Below are 20671 nucleotides of genomic sequence, written 5' to 3'. Positions count from 1 at the left end.
AGCCTGGCATGATACAGTCCATGGTCGCAGACAGTTAGACACAACTGAGTGACTGAACAACAAAAATCTCAGTATGATAAACTTAAAACGAGAAGTGAGCAAACTGGTTCTCAATCTTTCCTAGCATCAGGGTCTTTTCCAAATGAGTTGGCTCTTTGTATCAGGTGGTCAAAGCATCAGAGCTTCAGCTTCAGTATCAGTCCTTGCAATGGATATTCAGGGTTGATTTCCTTTAGGATTGACTGGTTTGATCTCCCTGCCGTCCAAGGGACTCTCAAATCTTCTCCAACACCACAATTCAAAAGCTTCAGTTATGTGGCACACAGCCTTCTTTATGATCCATCTCTCATATCTGTACATAACTACATGATACACTACTGATACTATGTATATAATAGATAACCTAGGCTTCGCAGGTGGCTCGGTGGTAAAGAATCTATCTGCCAACACAGGAGACACAGGAGACATGGGTTCAATCCCTAGGTCAAGAAGATCCTTTGAAATGGACCTTAATCAATGGATTAAGATCTTACTGGATCTTAATGGATGGTAGGAAATGGCAACCTGCTCCAGTATTCTTGCCTGGAAAATTCCATAGACAGAGGAGCCTGGTGGGCTACAGTCCATGGGGTCAAAGAGAATTGGACATGACTAAGTAACTGAGCATGCACACACAAATGAGAACTACTATACAGTTCAAGGAACTCTGCTCAATGCTCTCTGGTGACCTAAATAGGAAGGAAATCCAAATCAGAGGGGATATTAGCATGTGTTTAGTTGATTCACTTTGCTTACAGTAGAAACTAACACAACATTGCAAAGTAACTATACTCCAATAAAAATTTCTCTTAAAAGAAAAACAAAATTAAAAAAAACACACACAAAAATACAACATCTGGCCCAGAAGATGAATTCAACCACTGTCCTGGATATGATCCTAAAGCAACCTTTCATTTGGCTCCTCCTCTGCCCTGGCGCAGTGTGGGAGCAGTCCTGTCTACCCAGGAACCTGGTCTGATGTGTGCATATAATGTCATCTAACCCAGGACAAGGGCACTAAGAATATATAATGGGAAAAAGATAGTCTCTTCAATGAGTGGGGTTGAAAAACTGAATACCCACATACAAAAGACTGAATTGGATTCTTTTGTTATACCATGTATAAAAATCAACTGGAAATGGATTCATATATATCAGTTCAGCTCAGTTCAGTCACACAGTTGTGTCCGACTCTTTGAGACCCCATGGACTTCAGCATGCCAGGCCTCCCTGTCCATCACCAACTCCTGGTGATGCCATCCAACCATCTCATCCTCTGTCATCCCCTTCTCTCCTGCCTTTAATCTTTCCCAGCATCAGGGTCTTTTCAAATGAGTCAGCTCTTCACATTAGGTGGCCAAAGGATTGGAGTTTCAGCTTCAACATCAGTCCTTATAATGAATATTCAGGACTGATTTCCTTTAGCATGGACTGGTTGGATCTCCTGGCAGTCCAAGGGACTCTCAAGAGTCTTCTCCAACACCACAGTTCAAAAGCATTGATTCTTCAGTGCTCAGCTTTCTTTATAGTCCAACTCTCACATTCATACATGACTTCTTTTTCCCATTGTATATTTACTTTTAAGAATTATTTTTTGGAAAGAACTCTCTTTAAAAAAAAAAACCAAAGCCTTTTCTTAACACATCATTTGTGTCTTCTGTAGGTTAAGGTTATAAGATAATGACTAGTGACTCTTAGGCATATTTCAAATTACAAAATTGTTAGATTTGCCTCTTCCAACTATCTCAAGAACACTAGTACCTCATGCTCTCAAGCAGAATTTTCCTCATACCATAAAGAGAACCTGGACCCATTAGCTATCACTCCCTAATTTCCCCTTTCTCCAGTCCCTGGAAACAATTTCTGTTTCTATTTCTTTCTGTTTCTATGAATTTTCCTATTCTGGAAATTTCACATAAATGGAATCATACAATATGCAACCTTTTGTGACTGACTTCTTTCACTTAACATAATGTTTGCAAGGTTCATTTATGTTGTAGCATGTATTCAGTTTAGTTCAGTTCAATAACTCAATCATGTCCGACTCTTTGCAACCCCACGGACTGCAGCACGCAAGGCCTCCTGTCCATCACCAACTCCTGGAGCTTGCTCAAACTCATGTCCATTGAGTCAGTAATGCCATCCAACCATCTCATCCTCTGTCGTCCCCTTCTCCTCTCGCCTTCAAACTTACCTAGCATCACGATCTTTTCAAGTGAGTCACTTCTTCGAATCAGACAGCCAAAGGATTGGAGTTTCAGCTTCAGCATCACTCCTTCCAATGAATTTTCAGGACTGATTTCCTTTAGGATGGACTGGTTGGATCTCCTTGCAGTCCAAGGGACTCTCAAGAGTCTTCTCCAACACCATAGTTCAAAAACATCAATTCTTCGGTGCTCAGCTTTCTTTATAGTCCAACTCTCACATCCATACATGACTACTGGAAAAACCACAGCTTTGACTAGATGGACCTTTGTTGGCAAAGTAATGTCTCTGCTTTCTAATATGCTGTCTAGGTTTGTCACATATATATGTATGTATATATGTACATATATGACATACATATATATATATATATATATATATGTACATACATATATCAGGTATCCTGAAACTGTAAAGCATAGAAGACAACATGGGGAATAAGTTTCTTGGCATTGGTCTGCCAATGCTGTACAAAGCAGCAAAAGCAAAAATAAACAAGTGGGACTATATCTAAAATAAAAGCTTCTATACTGTGATGAAAAATTAACAAATTATAAAGGCAGCCTATGTGATAGAAGAAAATATTTGCCAACCATATACCTGATAATATCTAAAATATATAAGGAACTCATATGACTCAAGAAAAAAATAATTTTTAAATAGATATTTATAGATGTATTTCCAAGAAAGGTATAAAAATGCTCAACTGATACCTAAAAAGGTGCTCGACACCACTAATAATTGGGGAAACACAAATCAAAACCAAGAGATATCATCTCACACCTTTAGAACAGCTATCATCAAAAAGACAAAGGATAACAAGTGTTTGGAAGGATGTATAGAAAAAGGAATCCTTGTGCACTATTAGTGGAATGCAAACTGGTACAGCCACTATGGAAAACAGTGTGGAGGTTCCTCAAAAATTAAAAATATAGCTATCATATGATCCAGCAGCCCCACTTCTGGGTATATATTCAAAGAAAATGGAATCATTATCTTTATCTGAACCTCCATGTTCATTGCAGCAATTCTGATAAAAGCCAAGAATGGAAACAATCTAATTGTCCATCTACAGATGAATGGATAAAGAAGATATTATATATATATATATATATATATATATATGTATATATACATATATATATATATATATGGTAGAATATCATTCAGCCATGAGAAAGAAAGAAGTCTAGCCATTTGTAACAACACAGATGGACCTTGAGGGTATTATGCTTGGTGAAATAAGTCAGAGAAAGACAAACACTACATTATATCACTTCTATGTAAAATCTTAAAAAGTTGGACTCAGGAATCTAGTGTACATCATGGTGATTATTGTCAACAATTCTGCATTATATACTTAAATTTGCTAACAGAGAAGATCGTCAATATTCTGGCCACCACAGAGAAGCAGTAATTATGTGAGTGGATGGAGGTGTTAGCTAATGTTATGGAGGTAATCATTTTGCAATATATAAGTGTATCAAATTAATACATTGTACATCTTAAACTTATACATTGTTATATGTCAATTATATCTCAATAAAGCTGAAAAAAAATTTAGAGTACATGCATGCTAAGTTGCTTTGGTAGTGTCCAACTCTTTGCAACCATATGGACTGTAGCCTGCCAGGCTCCTCTATCAGTAGGATTCTCTAGGCAAGAATACAGGAATAGGTTGCCATGCCCTCCTCCAGGGGGGTCTTCCCTGGAGGGTACGCATGTTCGTGGGATCGAACCCACGTCTCTTATGTCTCCTTCATTGGCAGGCGGGTTATTTACCACTACCACCACCTGGGAAGCCCTTAAAGAGTACAGTGAAGTACAGAAGCTACATAAAGATGAAATAGAAACAATAGAACTGGGTGCTAGAAAGTGGTCATCGCTCCAGTTTATGCTACTCCAGCACACTGCCCTCTTCTGACTTGCTAAATGTACTCTTCCTCTTCTTCCTATTAGCTGTTTCTTCTGTCTGAAAACTCTCTCAGTCTCCTCTTGGTTTTTTCCCACATTTCTGAAAATTCTGCTCAAATGTTAAATTCTCTGATAGGCTTTCCTTTAAACCCTATTTAAAATTACAAGTCTTACCCCGAAGGAGTTAATAGTCAGCCGCCTGTTGCTCTGGCTAAGCCATAAGAAAGTCATCATGGGAAAAGAATAAAAGCAGAATATAGCAGTACAGCATAACCCAAATAAAAGTACATTGGGCTGATTAGTTGGGGTCGTCATACCCCGATAAGCTAAGGAAAAACATAGTGTGGAACTTGGAACGCTGGGTCAGTGCAAGATAAGAACACTGCTTGTGTACACACTAAGATGTTTTCCTAATGCATATGTGGGTCTATGACCGCCAGCTAGGTGATAGCCCTTGTACAAGAAAATAAGATAGTTTAAAGTAATCAATAAAATGGGACACATAACTGGGGACATAGGAGGCTGACTTGATCATAAAACAACAGATACATTCTGCTTGCCAAGACACTATATAAAAGTGAGGTGGCTCCAAGGAACAGGGCTCTTGGCCCAAGAGATCTTGAGTCCCCCAGTCCCATCTTTAAAACTTTAATTTTGTCTCTAGTTTCTTTTTCCCAAACTGTGCATCTACCACTTTCAATCCCTACCTTCTGTGCTGGCCGCAGCACTTCTCCATTTATAATCCATCCCATTTCCATGTTTCATTTTTCTCAAATGAAAAGAAAAATTTATTATTTCAGTTATTAATTTACTGATCTTTTTTATTTTCTGTTGCTCCCAACCTCAATTGAATTATTCTAGGTAGGCAGGAATTTTTTTTCTGTTTTTAAAAACAATCAGTATGCACTTAATAAACAATTACTTATTTGAATAACCCTATACGTCTTCGATGGACATATGTTTGGGTAGATTCCGGGAGTTTGTGATGGACAGGGAGGCCTGGCGTACTGCGATTCGTGGGGTCGCAAAGAGTCGGACACGACTGAGCGACTGAACTGAACTGAACTGACTGATACCAGTCTTCGGAGAAGGCAATGCAAACCCACCCCAGTACTCTTGCCTGGAAAATCCTATGGATGCAAGAGCCTGGTAGTCTGCAGTCCATGCGGTCGCTAGGAGTCAGACACAACTGAGCGACTTCATTTCACTTTTCACTTTCATGCATTGGAGAAGGAAACGGCAACCCACTTCAGTGTTCTTGCCTGGATAGTCCCAGGGATGGTGGAGCCTGGTGGGCTGCTTTCTATGGGGTTGCACAGAGTTGGACACGACTAAAGTGATTTACCATAGCATTTAGCATACCAGTCTTAGCACTGAAGACACACAACTTTCCAATGACTATCATAAAATAACAGCTGAACTGTCTCTAAACAAAAAATTTGAGAATATGAGTGGGGAAAATTTGTTTTTCTCTTTCTTCAAGATAGAAAGAGAGTCAAATGGTACATCTTTGTATTCTAACTATTACAACAAACGCTGCTGCTGCTGCTGCTAAGTCATTTCAGTCGTGTCCGACTCTGTGTGACCCCACAGGCAGCACGCTACTATTATTTAATTATTCCCAAGGAAACTTTTGCAAAATCTGGTTAGTGGAAGCTCAAGAGAAAATAAGAACTTACTCTGCAAGTGCACTATTCCTCAAGGAATAGCAGGGCTTGGAATTTCTTTGTAAACAAAGACAATTCAAAACCCATCTCATCTGTTGAACAAATACTTTCAAAATATCAGGGAGTGGCTCCTAAATCTCAAAAGGCCATCATGCAAGGAAATGAATGTAGACAGCACCTACATCTGGGCTTTCATCTTGACCATAAATATGACCCTTGAAGTTAGGGAGAAAAAACTCTTTTAAAATTCACTCTTTGCAACTCATGGCAGGTTATAAACTGGATCAGCCATCTCTTCAGAAGTCCCTCACATGCTATGGTAATATTTTATTTCCCCTCTCTGACTTTTCTTCTTGGCACACATCCAAGAAGTGAGTTAAATTTTTGCATGCCCTATTTCAAATGCTGAGATTTTTGCATACATGGATTTACTGACAAGTGTTTTCTTCTTGTTCTAATACTGTAAATATCTGATTACAATAAAATTCAGACAGCACATTTTAAAATATTAATTTTCTTTTATTTTCCTGAACTTTGAGAAATACAACTAATTTTCTGACTCCTTTAAAATATAATGGGTATTGTTTACAAAGAGACCTGGGGATTTTATTTTAAAAATGTATAATAGCAAATTACTGGAAGTGGGTTTATTTTCAATATTATAATGAATTTTGTTATTTGTTCAGTAGAAATAACATGACAAATCTCTGATTCCACTCCATTCACAGCTCTCCAACCCACATATTGCTCTCAGGCTCACTAATTTTGTGTGTCTTCCTTAAGTGACAAAACACCATTCAGCATCTGTATGTTTCCTGTTTCTTGCATTTGTAGGATATTCTTTGGATTGTGACTTTATACAGTTAGTATTCTCAAGAAGATCTGTAACAGGAGACCCAAACAGGGTGAGTATTGACATTGATTTGACTTGCCACTGTTAGGGTGCCATTGTCAATTGTATTGTCTGCTCAGTCACTCCGTCATCTCTGAGTCTTTGCAATACAATAGACTGTAACCCGCTAGGATCCTCTGTCCATGGGATTTTCCAAGCAAGAATACTGGAGAGGGTTGCCATTTCTTCCTGTTAGAGATCTTCTCAACCCAGAGATTGAACACACATCTCCTGTGTCTTCTGCACTGCAGGCAGATTCCTTACTGCTGAGCCATCGGGGAAGTTCTTGTCAGTAAAGATGAGCAATTTCAATATCATCAAACAGGATATCAATGTATCAGGACACATACTGCAATATGAAAGACAAAAATTAAATGAGTTTTAAAAATTCAGTCAAATGAGTTATGAAGCTACCACTAAGATATGTGTGTTAGCTGAGCTTTTTCTTCAATAAAAGCAGCAGAATAATTTGTGGATATCTAAGGGTAATTTTTTGGAGAAGGCAATGGCACCCCACTCCAGTACTCTTGCCTGGAAAATCCCATGGACAGAGGAGCCTGGTAGGCTGCAGCCCATGGGGTTGCAAAAGAGTCAGACATGACTACGTCACTAAGCAACAACATCAAAATGAAATCATACTCTTGGGCAATAGGTTATGATGATCACAGTTTGGGTGCTTTAAAACAAAACTCATTGTTTGTTACTTAATCTCCCCAAAAATGGTAATGAAATTAGGATTTTTCAGGAAGAATCAGTATACTCCGTTAAAGGTCAGTAACTTCTGTCATCCCATGTCTTCCAGACTAATGAATGTGTCCAGCAGAGAAACCACCCACCCTGTTACCCACTTTATCCTCCTGGGCTTTCCCTCAAGCCCAGAAGTGCAGCTCCTCTACTTCGGGCTCTTCTCAGCAGCCTATATCCTGACCCTGATGGGGAACACGGCCATTGTCTGTGCTGTGCGGTGGGATCAGCGCCTTCACACCCCCATGTACATCTTCTTGGGGAATTTCTCTTTCCTGGAAATATGTTATGTCACCACAACCGTCCCTAATATGCTAGCCAACTTCCTGTCCTCAAGCAAGTCCATCTCCTTTGTGAGTTGTTTTGCACAGTTCTACTTCTTCTTCTCTTTTGGCTGTGATGAGGGCTTCTACCTTTGCATCATGGCCTTTGACAGGTATCTTGCCATCTGCCATCCTCTGCATTACTCACGCGTCATGACTAAAGAGCTCTACACTGGCCTCGTCATCTTTGGGTGGTCCTGTGGGTTCATTCTCTTCCTAACCCCAGTTGTTCTCATTTCACGGTTGCCCTTTTGCAACCCAAATATCATCGACCATTTTATATGTGATCCTGTCCCATTGATGATGCTGTCCTGTTCTGAAGACACCACCACACAACTCATTTACTCCACTTTCAATGCTGTTTTCATGACTGGCAGCTTTCTCTTCATCCTTTGCGCCTATGCACTGGTGATTCTGGCTGTGGTAAGGTTGCCCTCAGCAGCCAGCAAACGCAAGGCTTTCTCTACTTGTGCTTCTCATCTGGCTGTGGTAATTCTGTTTTTTGGCTCTGTTATGGTGATGTATGTTAGTCCTGGATCAGGACACCCAGTGAAAGAGCAAAAAATTGTGACCTTATTTTATTCTGTAATAACACCCCTTTGCAATCCTCTAATTTACAGCCTCAGGAACAATGAGATGAAGGCTGCTCTAAGGAAAGTCTTTTGGGCTGAAATATCTGTTCTTAAAACATAAATCAGAAGTCATAGTGGACTAAGTTGCAACACAAGCTGTCTGAATAAGACACGAACAAGGTGGTTTTCTAGAAAATTTAAAAATAATTTTGGTTAAGGAACTATTACAATAAATCCCACTATTATCATAAAAGTCACCCACTACATGATGGATTAGTCTTTTTTAAGAAATAAAATTGTCTTAAGAAAATTGAACTTTTCATTATAACCAAGCTTCTAAAAGGAAGTATAAATCTGCTTTGTATTTCAGAATTGAAACAACATATAAGGATTCAAAAGGATTCATAAACTTGTTTTGGTATTTACACTGCAAAATATTCTCCACTGGTAGTGACTGATTATAAGGAAGGATTACTGTATGGAATAAGTACAGCCTTGCAGGTGTGATCTTTTTACTCTCTTCCAAAAATAATTCATGTTTTTACTCTAAGGATCATAAAGAAACAAATAGCCTTAGATGGATATTAAGTAGTAAGTCAGAAAGTACTCAAAATAAGAATTAGGAATTTAGTGGCTAGTGTTTATTCAAATAGTGTTAAGATATATGCGAAATGTAAAGGGCATTAGTCAGGACTTCTCTCTTTGCTGCAAATCCAGTGTCAATTGACAGGTTGTAGAAGCATATTTTATTTCAGTATTTTTGCCATTTGACATATTAAGTATTATCTAAAATGTGTCTAAAGATCTTCTCTTTAAAATATATAATTACAAATGTTGGTTTGATTATGCATTTTATTTTCACTACTAGTACATATTTTTTAAAGATGATTCTAAGAATATAACAGAGAAATAAAGTATAATTTAAGGGAGCCACATTTATAGCCTTCAGAAAATCATCTATTCCACAAAGTGAAGTACAACTGTAATTGGACTTCCTTTAAGAAAGAACCAAGAATTTGAGGTTGTCTGGACAAGGAGGAACAGAATTTCTGGGGGTTCAATAACAAGTTTTCTCTGTCCTATTTCACAAAGTGGACTGAATAGGTGAACAATTGCCTGGACAAATTATCTACCTAAGCAAAAATGCTTAATTAAGACCATCATCCAAAATATCTTTAACATAAGATGCTGTTTCCCTGATTATTTTAACTATTATTTACTTCTGGGTGCTTATGTTTTGCTCATTCTACAGTCATCCAGCTTTCTTAGAGCAGATGGGAAAAGAGATGAAAATTTTTAGTGAATAAAATGTATTGTTGTTTCTAAAGGTGTGTGGTTTCTGCATTTGTAACCAATTTTGAGATAATAATTAACTAGGCTTTTTGCATCTCACACTTTACATATCAGAAACACCTCGTAATTCAGGCTGCTGACACTTAAAATGGAATGAAATTAATTAATTAATTAAAATGAAATGAAATTCAAGTTTTTTTAGTAACTTCTGCTTAATTCAGGGCTTTATAAATTAAGGATATAGTGAAATCTAAACTTCAAATTTGTCTAACTTATTTTAGGAGATTATTTACAAGGATACAAGCAAAGTCTAACTACTCAATAGATAATTTCTTGTTTTACCACTTCCCTCAGATACTTCCCTCAATCTCACCATCTGGACCAATCTCACCATTTGCACATTCTTTCCAAACCATAAAATAAATTCTTATCTCCTCTCATACAGAGGTCAGACTTGCAGCCTACTTCCTTTATTTCAATTAAATGTATTACAATTTCTAAGAATTTATCAGTTGCTAATCTGGAGCTAAACCACTTATATAAACTATCTCCAAATTTCTGAACATGCTTTTCTAGGAATAATCTATGTGAAGTTAATAAGAAAGGAAGAAAAATGTCTGCTCAGTTCTTTTAAGTGCCATATTTAAATAAAGCAAGTAAAAGATTACACCAAATTAAGCAAATTCATGAAGTCTTCAAAACATTATAAGTATTATAAATCTCCAAGAACCATGTACTGAAATGGAATTTTATCCAATTTTGACAGGATAACTTTATTTTCTCCCAAATCACCTGATGGAACTGTCATCACACTGAATATTTTGAGAACAGTCACCTCTTTTATTATATACATATAATTTACGTTTATTTTATACATATAACAACCTTCTGGAGCGAGCTATTATCAACACTGTGTTAAAAAATTAGAAAAGCAACAGTTTTAGTGAGGTTCAGGAACTTCGCCAATATCACACTAGTAAACAGTAGTGGAGGAGCCAGATGTTTATTGTAGCAGATGATATTCTTGAGCTTCTTTTTCAGCTGCAGTTGTACTGAATACTTCTACATGAATTTTAACTCATAGTAACAGTGTCCCACTTGAAAACCACCACATATCTTTCAAATTTCTGCCTCGGAATTTCTCAAAAGTCACTAGAGCCAGCCATTTGGTGACAAGTTGATTACATTAACCCCTTCCTTTATGGAGAAGGGGTTTATCCTTCTGAAATTTATCCTTTGTGAAATTGCCACAAGTTCTGGAGACTGGTTGTGTTTCCCTTTTGATAATTGCACACATTTTCTGTTCACAAAAACAGTTATCTTTCAATTCTACATCATATATGTTATCAATATGTAATCTCAAGGTGTGAATATATTCCTAAGCATAAAACCAAAGTATAAACCATTAAGAGGAAGAGTGTATATGTGACTACATGATCAGAAAAATATTATATATATAAATGAAAAGAAAAGGAAAAAAAGTCAAAGTGATCAAAAAATAATTTTTAGACTCAACGTAATTACTAATTAAGTAAATATATATTAAAATAATGACACATTACTTTAAAATACTCATAATGGTAATTTTTAGACAGAATTGTAATAAGCTGTATGTGTGCGTGTGTTTCAAATGTGAGGAAAATGAGCATTCTGTCTGCTGGTTAGACTGTAAGTTAGGACAACACTTTTAGAAAACAATCTAGCAATATGGCAAATAAAAGCCTTAAAATTATATATACATTTTGATCAGCTAATCCACTTATACCAATTCACTGTAAGAGAACATCATCACAGACCAGTTTGTAACAGAAAAAAATTGCACAGCAATCTACATGTCCAACAGGAAAGAACTGCTTATATTACGCTGTAACCATAAAATGATTATGTTCCTAGTAATGATTAAATCAATCGGCATTTGGGGAGAAACCAAGAGGAGAAAAAAAAAAAAACCACAAAACAGTGCTCTACAGACAATGTGAATGTGGGTGGAACTGTGGAGGGAGTGAGGAAAGTTGTGGGTGTAACAGGCATTTTTTACGTAATCAGGGTCTCTCTGAGCCAGTGCCAGTTTCCTGCTTCCGAGCCTATTAAAATTCTATTTCTGCCTAACTTCTTCTGAGTCAGGGATTCCACCTCTTGCCTGAGATTAACAGTCATATCAAAGTTGCATGTAAGATTCTCAAAAAACCAGAAAATTCTCAGAATTAAATTAGTTAAATTCGCTTTCATTTGAAAATCCATTATTTCATGTAGAGGACATGTTTGGTGAGAACAAAAGAAGCAGAATGGTGAAATTAAGCACTACCTATATCATCTCCAACAGTTTGGATATTATCAATCTAAAGTCAAGTATAAAGTGACAAGTATATGTATTTGGCCACTTCTCTTTTCTGCCCAAATTCACAAGGAACACAGCAACCCACTGAGTCTTTATGTATGGCCTGGGGGAGGCTGTGCAAAGAGAGGCACCTGGTATCCTGGGCCATATTGCCCAAAGCTGAACCTGGTTCAACACAGCCCTTGGGGCTTAGCTGCCATACCTTCCACAATATCCTGCCTGGAACAAAAAGAGTGCCTGGGAAGGTCCAATTTGCCCACTTCCTGCCAATGACTTTCAAGCCCAGTGCTGATTTCTTCCCAGAGTTTGAATCCAGAAACTTAATCAGCACCTCATTTTCCTTGGGTATTCCTATCTTGATCAATGATTTTCAGGCCCAAAGGACAATATATCTTCAGCAGTAAAATGTCCTGTTTGACTAAAGTTGAGAATGTCCGGGATTATCCAAACTGGACACGGTTCGCATACCCCTAGAGCTTTACCGTATGAGCTCCGTTACCCATGGACAGATCAAGAGGAACAAGGGTGGCAGTGAACTCACTGTCAACATCACAGAGCCTTGGTTGCCATGGCACCAATTCTAGGAAGAAAACACAGAGAAAACAAATCATAGAATGAAAACAGAGAAAATGAACAATCATGAAGAATGACAGAAAAATATATGAGGTCAAACTTACATTTGAGAGATCTATCTGAAACTGAAACATCTAGAAAAATTCAGTTGTTTTCAGGATTGCTTTCTTTCTTGGGGCAATTGACATATCTGAGAGGACTGGTTTCTGAGGTATTTCTGAAGTTTAAAGGGGAAAGAACTGATTTGGAAGGTTACATGCTAATGAAATACTAACAATAAACATTATCAATAACAAAATGTTTTAAAAGGTTAGACAGTCATCATCAAAGCAACAAAGAATGAAAAGAAGTTTTTATAAGCAAGTCATTGAAAGAGGAGATTAAAGATGAGTCTCCAAACATAATATGAAAGTATCAGTGGGTCAATGACTTGCAGATACATCACTGGTGCTTCCAAAATGAAAACTTAGAGTATCCTTAAGTTATTACTAGAAGAAGCAACAGGAAGCAGGGCTACAGTAAAAGGACCTGATTACTATTAACTCAGAATTATTTTTCCCCCAGGTTGCTTTCTGCTGGAACAAGTGAACATAGAACAGAGTGAGTGGGCTACTTCCAATATTGCTGCCTTTGTCAGCTTGGATTAGAAACTTTCTGGCTGGTTTTGGACACCTGGTATCTCTGTGCTAAAAGAACTAAAGCTTGGAGAAGAAAGACGGAGTCTAGCACAAGGAATAGAGAGTCTAACAGAAGTAACATCTGAGTCTGGTCTGACTCCTACCTTGCTATGCGGCATTGCAAGGTCATACTGAGTTGTGTTCAACTCTTTGCAACCCTTTGGATTATAGCCTGCTAGGCTCCTCTGTCCATGGGAGTTTTCAGGCAGGAATAAATAGTATTATCAAGATTTCAAATGCACTTCATTGTCAAGACTACCGTGTGTCTACTTACACAGCAAAGAATGAAAAAGAATTAAAGTTCTGCCCTTGAATGGGATTTTTGCTGGAACTTTTGCCAAAGTAGCTCATTACCTTGAAAGCTACTTATGGGCAATAACTGTTTTAAACAAATCTTTGTTCACAATAGCAATCATTTTTCAGAGAAATTTGTTGTATCAAGATAAAACAAGATGTTAAGCCATAAACCAGATTCTGAACAACCTTCTCAAATACAGTGTTTGAAGTAAAACTATTTAAGGAAGACAAGAAGCCAAAATAACAAAACTAATAGAATTTTCCCAGAGGGATAGAAAGGCATAACAATGACCAGTAAAGAATAACAGGTAGAAGCCATGGGCAGATTAGATATAATTTTTCACTCCAGGCACCCTGTTTGTAGAAAAAGATAAACCAAGTTGAGTTAGAGCCAAATATAAACTCTTACCCTCTGTGGGCTTCTGTTCAATCATTTTAAAAGGATGAGACAGTATTCAAGAGTTTAATGAGCATTACAAGTGTTAGACAGGGCTTCCCAGGTGGCTCAGTGGTAAAGAATCCGCCTGCAATGCAGGAGACCCAGGTTCAATTCCTGCATTGGGAAGATACCCCGGAGGAGGAAATGACAATCCACTTCAGTACTTGCCTGGGAAATTCCACGGATAGAGGAACCCTGCCAGGTATAGTCTATGGGGTCACAAAGAGTCAGGCATGACTTATTGACTGAGCATGCACACATATATATTAGATAACACATATGAAATCTGCTGGCATAGTAATCAGCAAATAGCGGGTACTAAACACTATCACCTAAACATAATACAAAACCGAGTAGAGAGTTTATAATTTGAAAACCTCAGAAGACATAAAATCCTCTTGGTTGAGGGTGTGATAGGAGGCTGTGAATGTTAAGTGAGACCCTAGGTTTTCTTATACTCATGAGGATTGAAAGCCACTGGCCAGTTCCAGCAGGAATCAGTCCCTGCCAACAAGAGTCTACTCAAGGAATGCAGACCAACTTTTACCACTGCTGCACAGACTGATAAAGATAGGCAGGGAGGTTACTTTTAGTGGGTCATAGGGAAGATATTTGGGCTTCCTCAGTGGCTCAGCAGTAAAGAATCTGCCTGCCAATGCAGGAGATGCAAGACACAGATTCGATCCCTGGGTCGGAAAGATCCCCTGGAGGAGGACATAGCAACCCACTCCAGTATTCTTGCCAGGAAAATCCCATAGACTGGTGGGCTATAGTGCACAGGGTCACAAAGAGTCAGACACAACTGAGCAACTGAGCATGCTCCCACAGGAAGATACTTAGGATTTGGGAATTTGTTAAAGTGAATTTTCAATGTCATTTGAAGAAGCACATATGCTGACAGGGGAGCTTTAGGAGCCTTAAAGCAACTGGTGATATCCAGTATGGAGATGGTTTTAAATCCAGAGCCTGTCTGTGGGTGTCAGGTGAGCAGCCAACTAGAGGGGCCATTACTCGGTGACAGTCTCACCGATGGATTCAGGAAGGTCTTTTTTCAGCTCTGAGTTGAACACTGAAAGTAAAACACACTTGGGGGTTGAATGATACACTCAGATTGTCCCTGCTGCTCCCGAGGGATGGCCTCTAGGGACAGTATGCGGCCAGAAAGATATGCATATTAAAACAGAGAGTTTCTTGGCATTTTATTCTTTTGATGCAGCTAAAGAGAATCCTTTGTGAGGCTCAAAGTGTGGCAGAGTGTCACCAGGAACCCCAAATTCTTCATGTAAGATCTTTAAGAAGACACAAGAGGTAGCCCCTCGACTGCCTGCTGCAATGTCCACTGTGTGTATTATTACTACAGAAGGAGGTCTGTGAATGTTCCTTTGGATTTTTAAATATATTTATAAATATATTTCATATTATAAACAAGGTAATAGATCAAATAATACATAATTTTTTATAAAATCTTCATTCTTCCTGGTAGAATCACATCTATCCAGCATACAATTGTTCAAAAATCCCATCAGGCAATTTTGAGCTGACACTTCTCTGTTTTGCATTAATTTTCAGATTAAGAAATGATAGAAGTTAATGAGCTTCATATCACTTCAAAGGAGATAAAACTTTTGTAAGTAATCAATACTTATTTTCATTAAGTGTAATTAAGATCGAAGAATTCCTGTATTTGCAGTGAAAGGAAAAATCAACATGTAGTCTCAGGTAGAATCCACAGTGACCCAAGGCAGGGAGAGAAGAACCCTGGGTGAACTGAACTTAGAACAATGAGGCAGGAACAGAGGAGTTTTTAACTAGGAAAGGAAGAAAGACATTCATGAGAGTACCAAGTTGTATTACAGATAAAATTTGAAAGAAAATCTGATGTTTCCTTCTCTTTCTCTTTGATGACATTTTCCTTTTTCTTACTTCGAATTCTGATTAATGTCTGCTCAATCAAGAGCCACTGTTAAAACATCAAAGACTCCTCCTCAAATACTCTTATTCTTACCTTAATTTTGAGGTGGGTTTACACTGATTCTGACCACGAGTGAAGGGGGAATTCCCATTCAAATATAACACCCCTGCAATGCACCTTCCTTCCACTATTTTTCTTTCTTTATCAAGTTTCTTTGCCCTGTTTACACACAATCTTACCCACCACAGTCAGTTCAACTGTATTTACCCACCATAGCCAGTTCAACTGTATAAGTAAAATTACGGTCACAGTAAAAAGTGTGACGGTTCTTACTACACATATTTTAGCTAAATATCAAATATTGAAAATTTAGGTTGTCTAGTTCTGATTTAAAGCATCATATCACCCCTTCCAATCACTGAATTTCCAGTCAAAGTCTTCTCCAATGAGCCCATCACTTGTATAGCTTATAGTTCATTTCAACTTACGCATCTGTTGGTCTTTCTGAATGAACACAAAACTTTTTATGCTTGATCTCCCTTTGGCATTTGATGGAAGCTGCTAATTTGGAAGATACCTGCCTCACCATCTTAGTGATGTACCTGATGTATACTATAGAGAGACACTGTGAGAAATATGTAAATAATCTTTTCCTATAGTATATAGCCTCAGTCACTAACACAGCTTTCCTGAAGCTAGTCCTCCACATGCACAAGTGGAAATTTGATATAGACAAGTGGCAGATGAACAAATTAAATAAAATACAATAAGGAAACACAGCTTATATATACAGAGCTGACATTTGTGTAGGGGAAAAAGTTGGATTTTAAAATCAACATGCTCAGAATGACAATAAGATTCAATGCTACATTTAGAAATGTGAAGGTGTTTTTTCTTAAGGCTCTAGAATTGGAAAGAAGAAGGAGTAGAATTTATTGAGATAATGAATGTTAAGTGATGGTCACAATAAATTCTTCATACATAACAGTGGTTGCTGTTATGCTCACTACCTTAGAAGTCAAATTTTTAAAAAATATTCAGAAATTGGTTCAAGTCAGAGAGCTTCCCTGATAGCACAGTTGGTAAAGAATCCGCCTGCAATGCAGGAGACCCCAGTTCGATTCCTGGGTCGGGAAGATCCGCTGGGGAAGGGATAGGCTACCCACTACAGTATTCTTAGGCTTTCCTTGTGACTCAGCTGGTAAAGAATCCGTCTGCAATGCCAGAAACCTGTGTTCGATCCCTGGGTTGGGAAGATCCCTTGGAGAAGGGAAAGGCTACCTGTTCCAGTATTCTGGCCTGAAGAATTCCATGGATATATAGTCCATGGGGTCACAAAGAGTTGGACACGACTGAGTGATTTTCACTTTCATAAAAAGTGCCAAAAGTTAGGACACAGGGCAGGTCAAAGATGGTGATTTCCAGCTTTAGTTAGTAGCCTTGTTAAAATTCTTCTTTATCATAAATAGGTATTTGGGTCAAGGAGGAAAAGCTGTAGTACATGCACAATATACTTTTGTAGCCATCTGAGCTAAGAGACAAGTTTTCTCCATCTGCCTCTTGCTATTTTTCTATTTGAGAGCCAGGATCTCCTAATAAAGGAGAGAAGCCAATGAAGGTCTGTTTTTTCTCTGTATCATTTTAGCCATTGGCTCAGCAAGTAGAAGTTAAATACCAGCTGTAAAGAAACTAATAGGTACTGTCTAAAATGGAATTTGTGGCAATGTCTTTAGCACCCTGCTTCAGTTAACAGGACAGATATCCTGAAAAAATGTTAACTGATAACATAGCAAGGTACTCTTTTTGTACTGACCTAATTCAACTTCATGCTAATTTATTATTTTTTTACAACATGACAAGCTTTAATATTTCTTCATTCATCTTTTACCTCTTATTCATATCAAATGATTCTCTCTGTCTTGTTAAAGACAAGCTTTGAATTCCACTTTTCTGCTATGAATATTGCCAGGCCATTTTTTTTAATTGAAGTAAAATTGACTTGCAATGTTATATAAGTTTTAGGTGTACAGGATCATGATTCAGTATTTTTACACACTACAAAATGATCACCACAATAAGTCTAGTTACCATCTGTCACCCTATTAATTTGAACTTTGATTTTTCTTAGAATTTTCCAAAATTCTAAATAAAATTTTCTTTGTAACAAGGAGAAAAGAAATTAGATGTGTGTATGAGGGTGTATCTTATGAAACTTTACATCAAGGAAGAATTAAGGTAAATGCAAACATAGAAGACAATCTGGACTTCTATGTTACATGAAGTCGGTGAAATTTATACTCTGAAAAAAATGGAGAGTGTTACAGTGGGGGCTGTGGGAGCATATAGTAACCTATTGACTCTGGTTCTCAGAACTCTGCTCTCATTGGGCTAAGCTAGATCATTGGGAAATAAGTTAAATTCAGAACCATATGGAGCCCTTTCACAAAAATGCATTAAAGGAGTAAATAGAAGTCAGAAGATATAAAAATTACTTTTCAAGAGAAAGAAATGGCTAATATAATGATCATTCCCTTCATAGATCAGAAGAATGCAAAGCTCAGAAGCCAGTAATATCTCTGGGTCTGTGAGTGAGTTCATTCTCCTGGGCTTCCCCTGCCGCAGGGAGATCCAGATCCTCCTCTCCGTCCTGTTCTCCCTCATCTACCTGCTGACCCTCCTTGGGAACACATCCATCATCTGCGCTGTGTGGTCAAGCCGGAAGCTCCATACACCCATGTACATCCTCCTGGCCAACTTCTCCTTCCTGGAGATCTGCTATGTCAGTTCTGATGTGCCCAAAATGTTGGCCAACATCATCTCCCAGACCAAGAGCATCTCCTATGCTGGCTGCCTGCTCCAGTTCTACTTCTTCTTCTCCATGTGTGCCGCTGAGGGCTACTTTCTGTCTGCGATGTCCTTTGATCGGTTCCTTGCCATCTGTCGACCTCTGCATTACCCCACCATTATGACTTATCAACTCTGCGCCCGATTAGTGGTTTTCTGCTGGGCAGGTGGCTTTCTATCAATACTGATGCCTGCAGTTCTTATGTCCCAGGTGCCTTTCTGTGGCCCTAATGTCATTGACCATTTTTTCTGTGACCTGGGACCATTGCTGGCGCTCTCCTGTGCCCCCGTTCCCAAAACTACTCTAACTTGCGCCACCGTAAGCTCTCTTATCATTTTCATCACCTTCCTCTACATTCTTGGGTCCTATACCTTTGTTTTGCGAGCTGTACTTCGGGTCCCAGCTGGCTCAGGCAGGAACAAAGCTTTTTCTACGTGTGCCTCCCATTTCTTGGTGGTTTCCTTGTTCTATGGCTCAGTCATGGTGATGTATGTGAGTCCAGGCTCCAGGAGCCATCCTGGGACACAGAAATTTGTAACCCTGTTTTACTGCATGGCAACCCCATTCTTTAATCCTCTGATCTACAGCCTCCGGAACAAAGATATGAAAGATGCATTGAAGAAAGTCCTCTGTGCATCAGAAATTTCTAAAAATACAGAGAAATGATATACATTTTTACATCGTTATTCTCCCAAGAATTCAGAATTTCTCTCATTTAAAAAAACCATTTTCTGGACATGTCTGAGTATTGGACTTCTTGATCTCATAAAAGTATGATTCATTACACACACCAAAAAACTCTCATCCTATCTCAAAAGAAAATACCCACAGTTCCAAAGGTCTATTGCAGCAAAGTTTCATAGGGTTTTTATTCACCAATGTAGTTTTTGAGTAGTCCTAACACTAATGTAATCAAGTTGGTATATACAAAACTAAGGCTCATGTTTCCAACTTGTATCTTGGCTTTTATCCTAATACTCTTTTATGCACTTTAAATTTATCAACTATTTTTCTTTTCCGATTATAAGGTTGTCTATAATGAGAAATAGCACCAACTTACTATGCTCACAAAAAAAGCCAATCACTTAATTTATAAGATCAAGGACTCAATATCTGTGACTGAAACAGTAGTGGTTTTCACTTGTGTTTTCCTTACTACCGAGCACTGATGAGCTATACACAGTATGTAGCAAATGAAAATAGGAATTTATATGGTTTCTTCTTAAGGAAAATTCTTGGTCCAACTTTGAAGAGAGTACAAAGACAAGCACACATTCACATGTGCCAAATCATTAAGTATTCCTTACTCCAAACTGCGTTTCTGCACCTTCCAAGCTTTAAGTAGAGGAACATTTACTGTTAACAGAAAACAAGCTTGAGAAACCAGAAAACAGACTCTGCCAACTAAATAGAAGATACTTCAAGGCAGTCAGCACTTAATATACATTTTTTGGCTTGACCTGATCATCTGCCTGTACTCTGAATTGTTCATATTTTATTTTTTTGATTAAAAAATTTATTGAGGCAACATTGGTTTATAACATTATGGAAGTTTCATGTGTTCAACAATATGTATCATATTTTAAACTGTAGCACAAAATTTCTTTTTCTGGGAGAGAGGTTGGTTTGTAAAGTTTTCTACTATATAGTGAAGAAAAAGCTTATGATTTGACTGACAATGTGCGATTCAAACCAGACCTCAATTCATGTTTTCCATTTTTAATGTAGAAAACAGGGTTCTTACTTGCACACAACAAGTAAAGAGGGTCTTAAAGCCCTCTTCCAAGTTATCCTGTCTTTGGAGAATATTTTCTGTAATAGAATATGCTAAGTAGTGAGGCTGCTGGATCACCGTAAAATCAGAGAATTCCAGGCAACCAACCAATCCAGAAGGGTTAGTTTCTTCTTGCTCTCTGCAGATTACTGAGACTGCATCTTCCT

General features: G+C 38.0%; 2 protein-coding genes across 2 annotated transcripts; both read left to right on the top strand.

Moving 5' to 3' along the window:
- The first annotated feature begins 7523 nt into the window (after positions 1-7523).
- On the top strand, positions 7524-8477 carry LOC136172055 (olfactory receptor 11G2-like). The gene has a single exon (XM_065941174.1). The coding sequence runs from the start codon at positions 7524-7526 to the stop codon at positions 8475-8477; it is 954 nt and encodes a 317-aa protein (XP_065797246.1).
- A 9956-nt stretch (positions 8478-18433) lies between these two features.
- On the top strand, positions 18434-19396 carry LOC136172053 (olfactory receptor 11H6-like). The gene has a single exon (XM_065941172.1). It carries the CDS (start codon positions 18434-18436, stop codon positions 19394-19396), a length of 963 nt encoding a protein of 320 aa, XP_065797244.1.
- Positions 19397-20671: the final 1275 nt, after the last annotated feature.

The sequence above is a fragment of the Muntiacus reevesi genome, chromosome 7 (genome assembly GCF_963930625.1).
Source record: "Muntiacus reevesi chromosome 7, mMunRee1.1, whole genome shotgun sequence".
Classification (NCBI taxonomy): Eukaryota; Metazoa; Chordata; class Mammalia; order Artiodactyla; family Cervidae; genus Muntiacus; species Muntiacus reevesi.
Note: the sequence above shows the minus strand (reverse complement) of the source record. Positions and strands in the feature narration are given on the sequence as shown.

What these genes read in the sequence shown, in the direction of transcription:
- LOC136172055 (XM_065941174.1), top strand. Translation starts at nt 7,524, where the DNA reads ATGAATGTGTCCAGCAGAGAAACCACCCACCCTGTTACCCACTTTATC.
- LOC136172053 (XM_065941172.1), top strand. Translation starts at nt 18,434, where the DNA reads ATGCAAAGCTCAGAAGCCAGTAATATCTCTGGGTCTGTGAGTGAGTTC.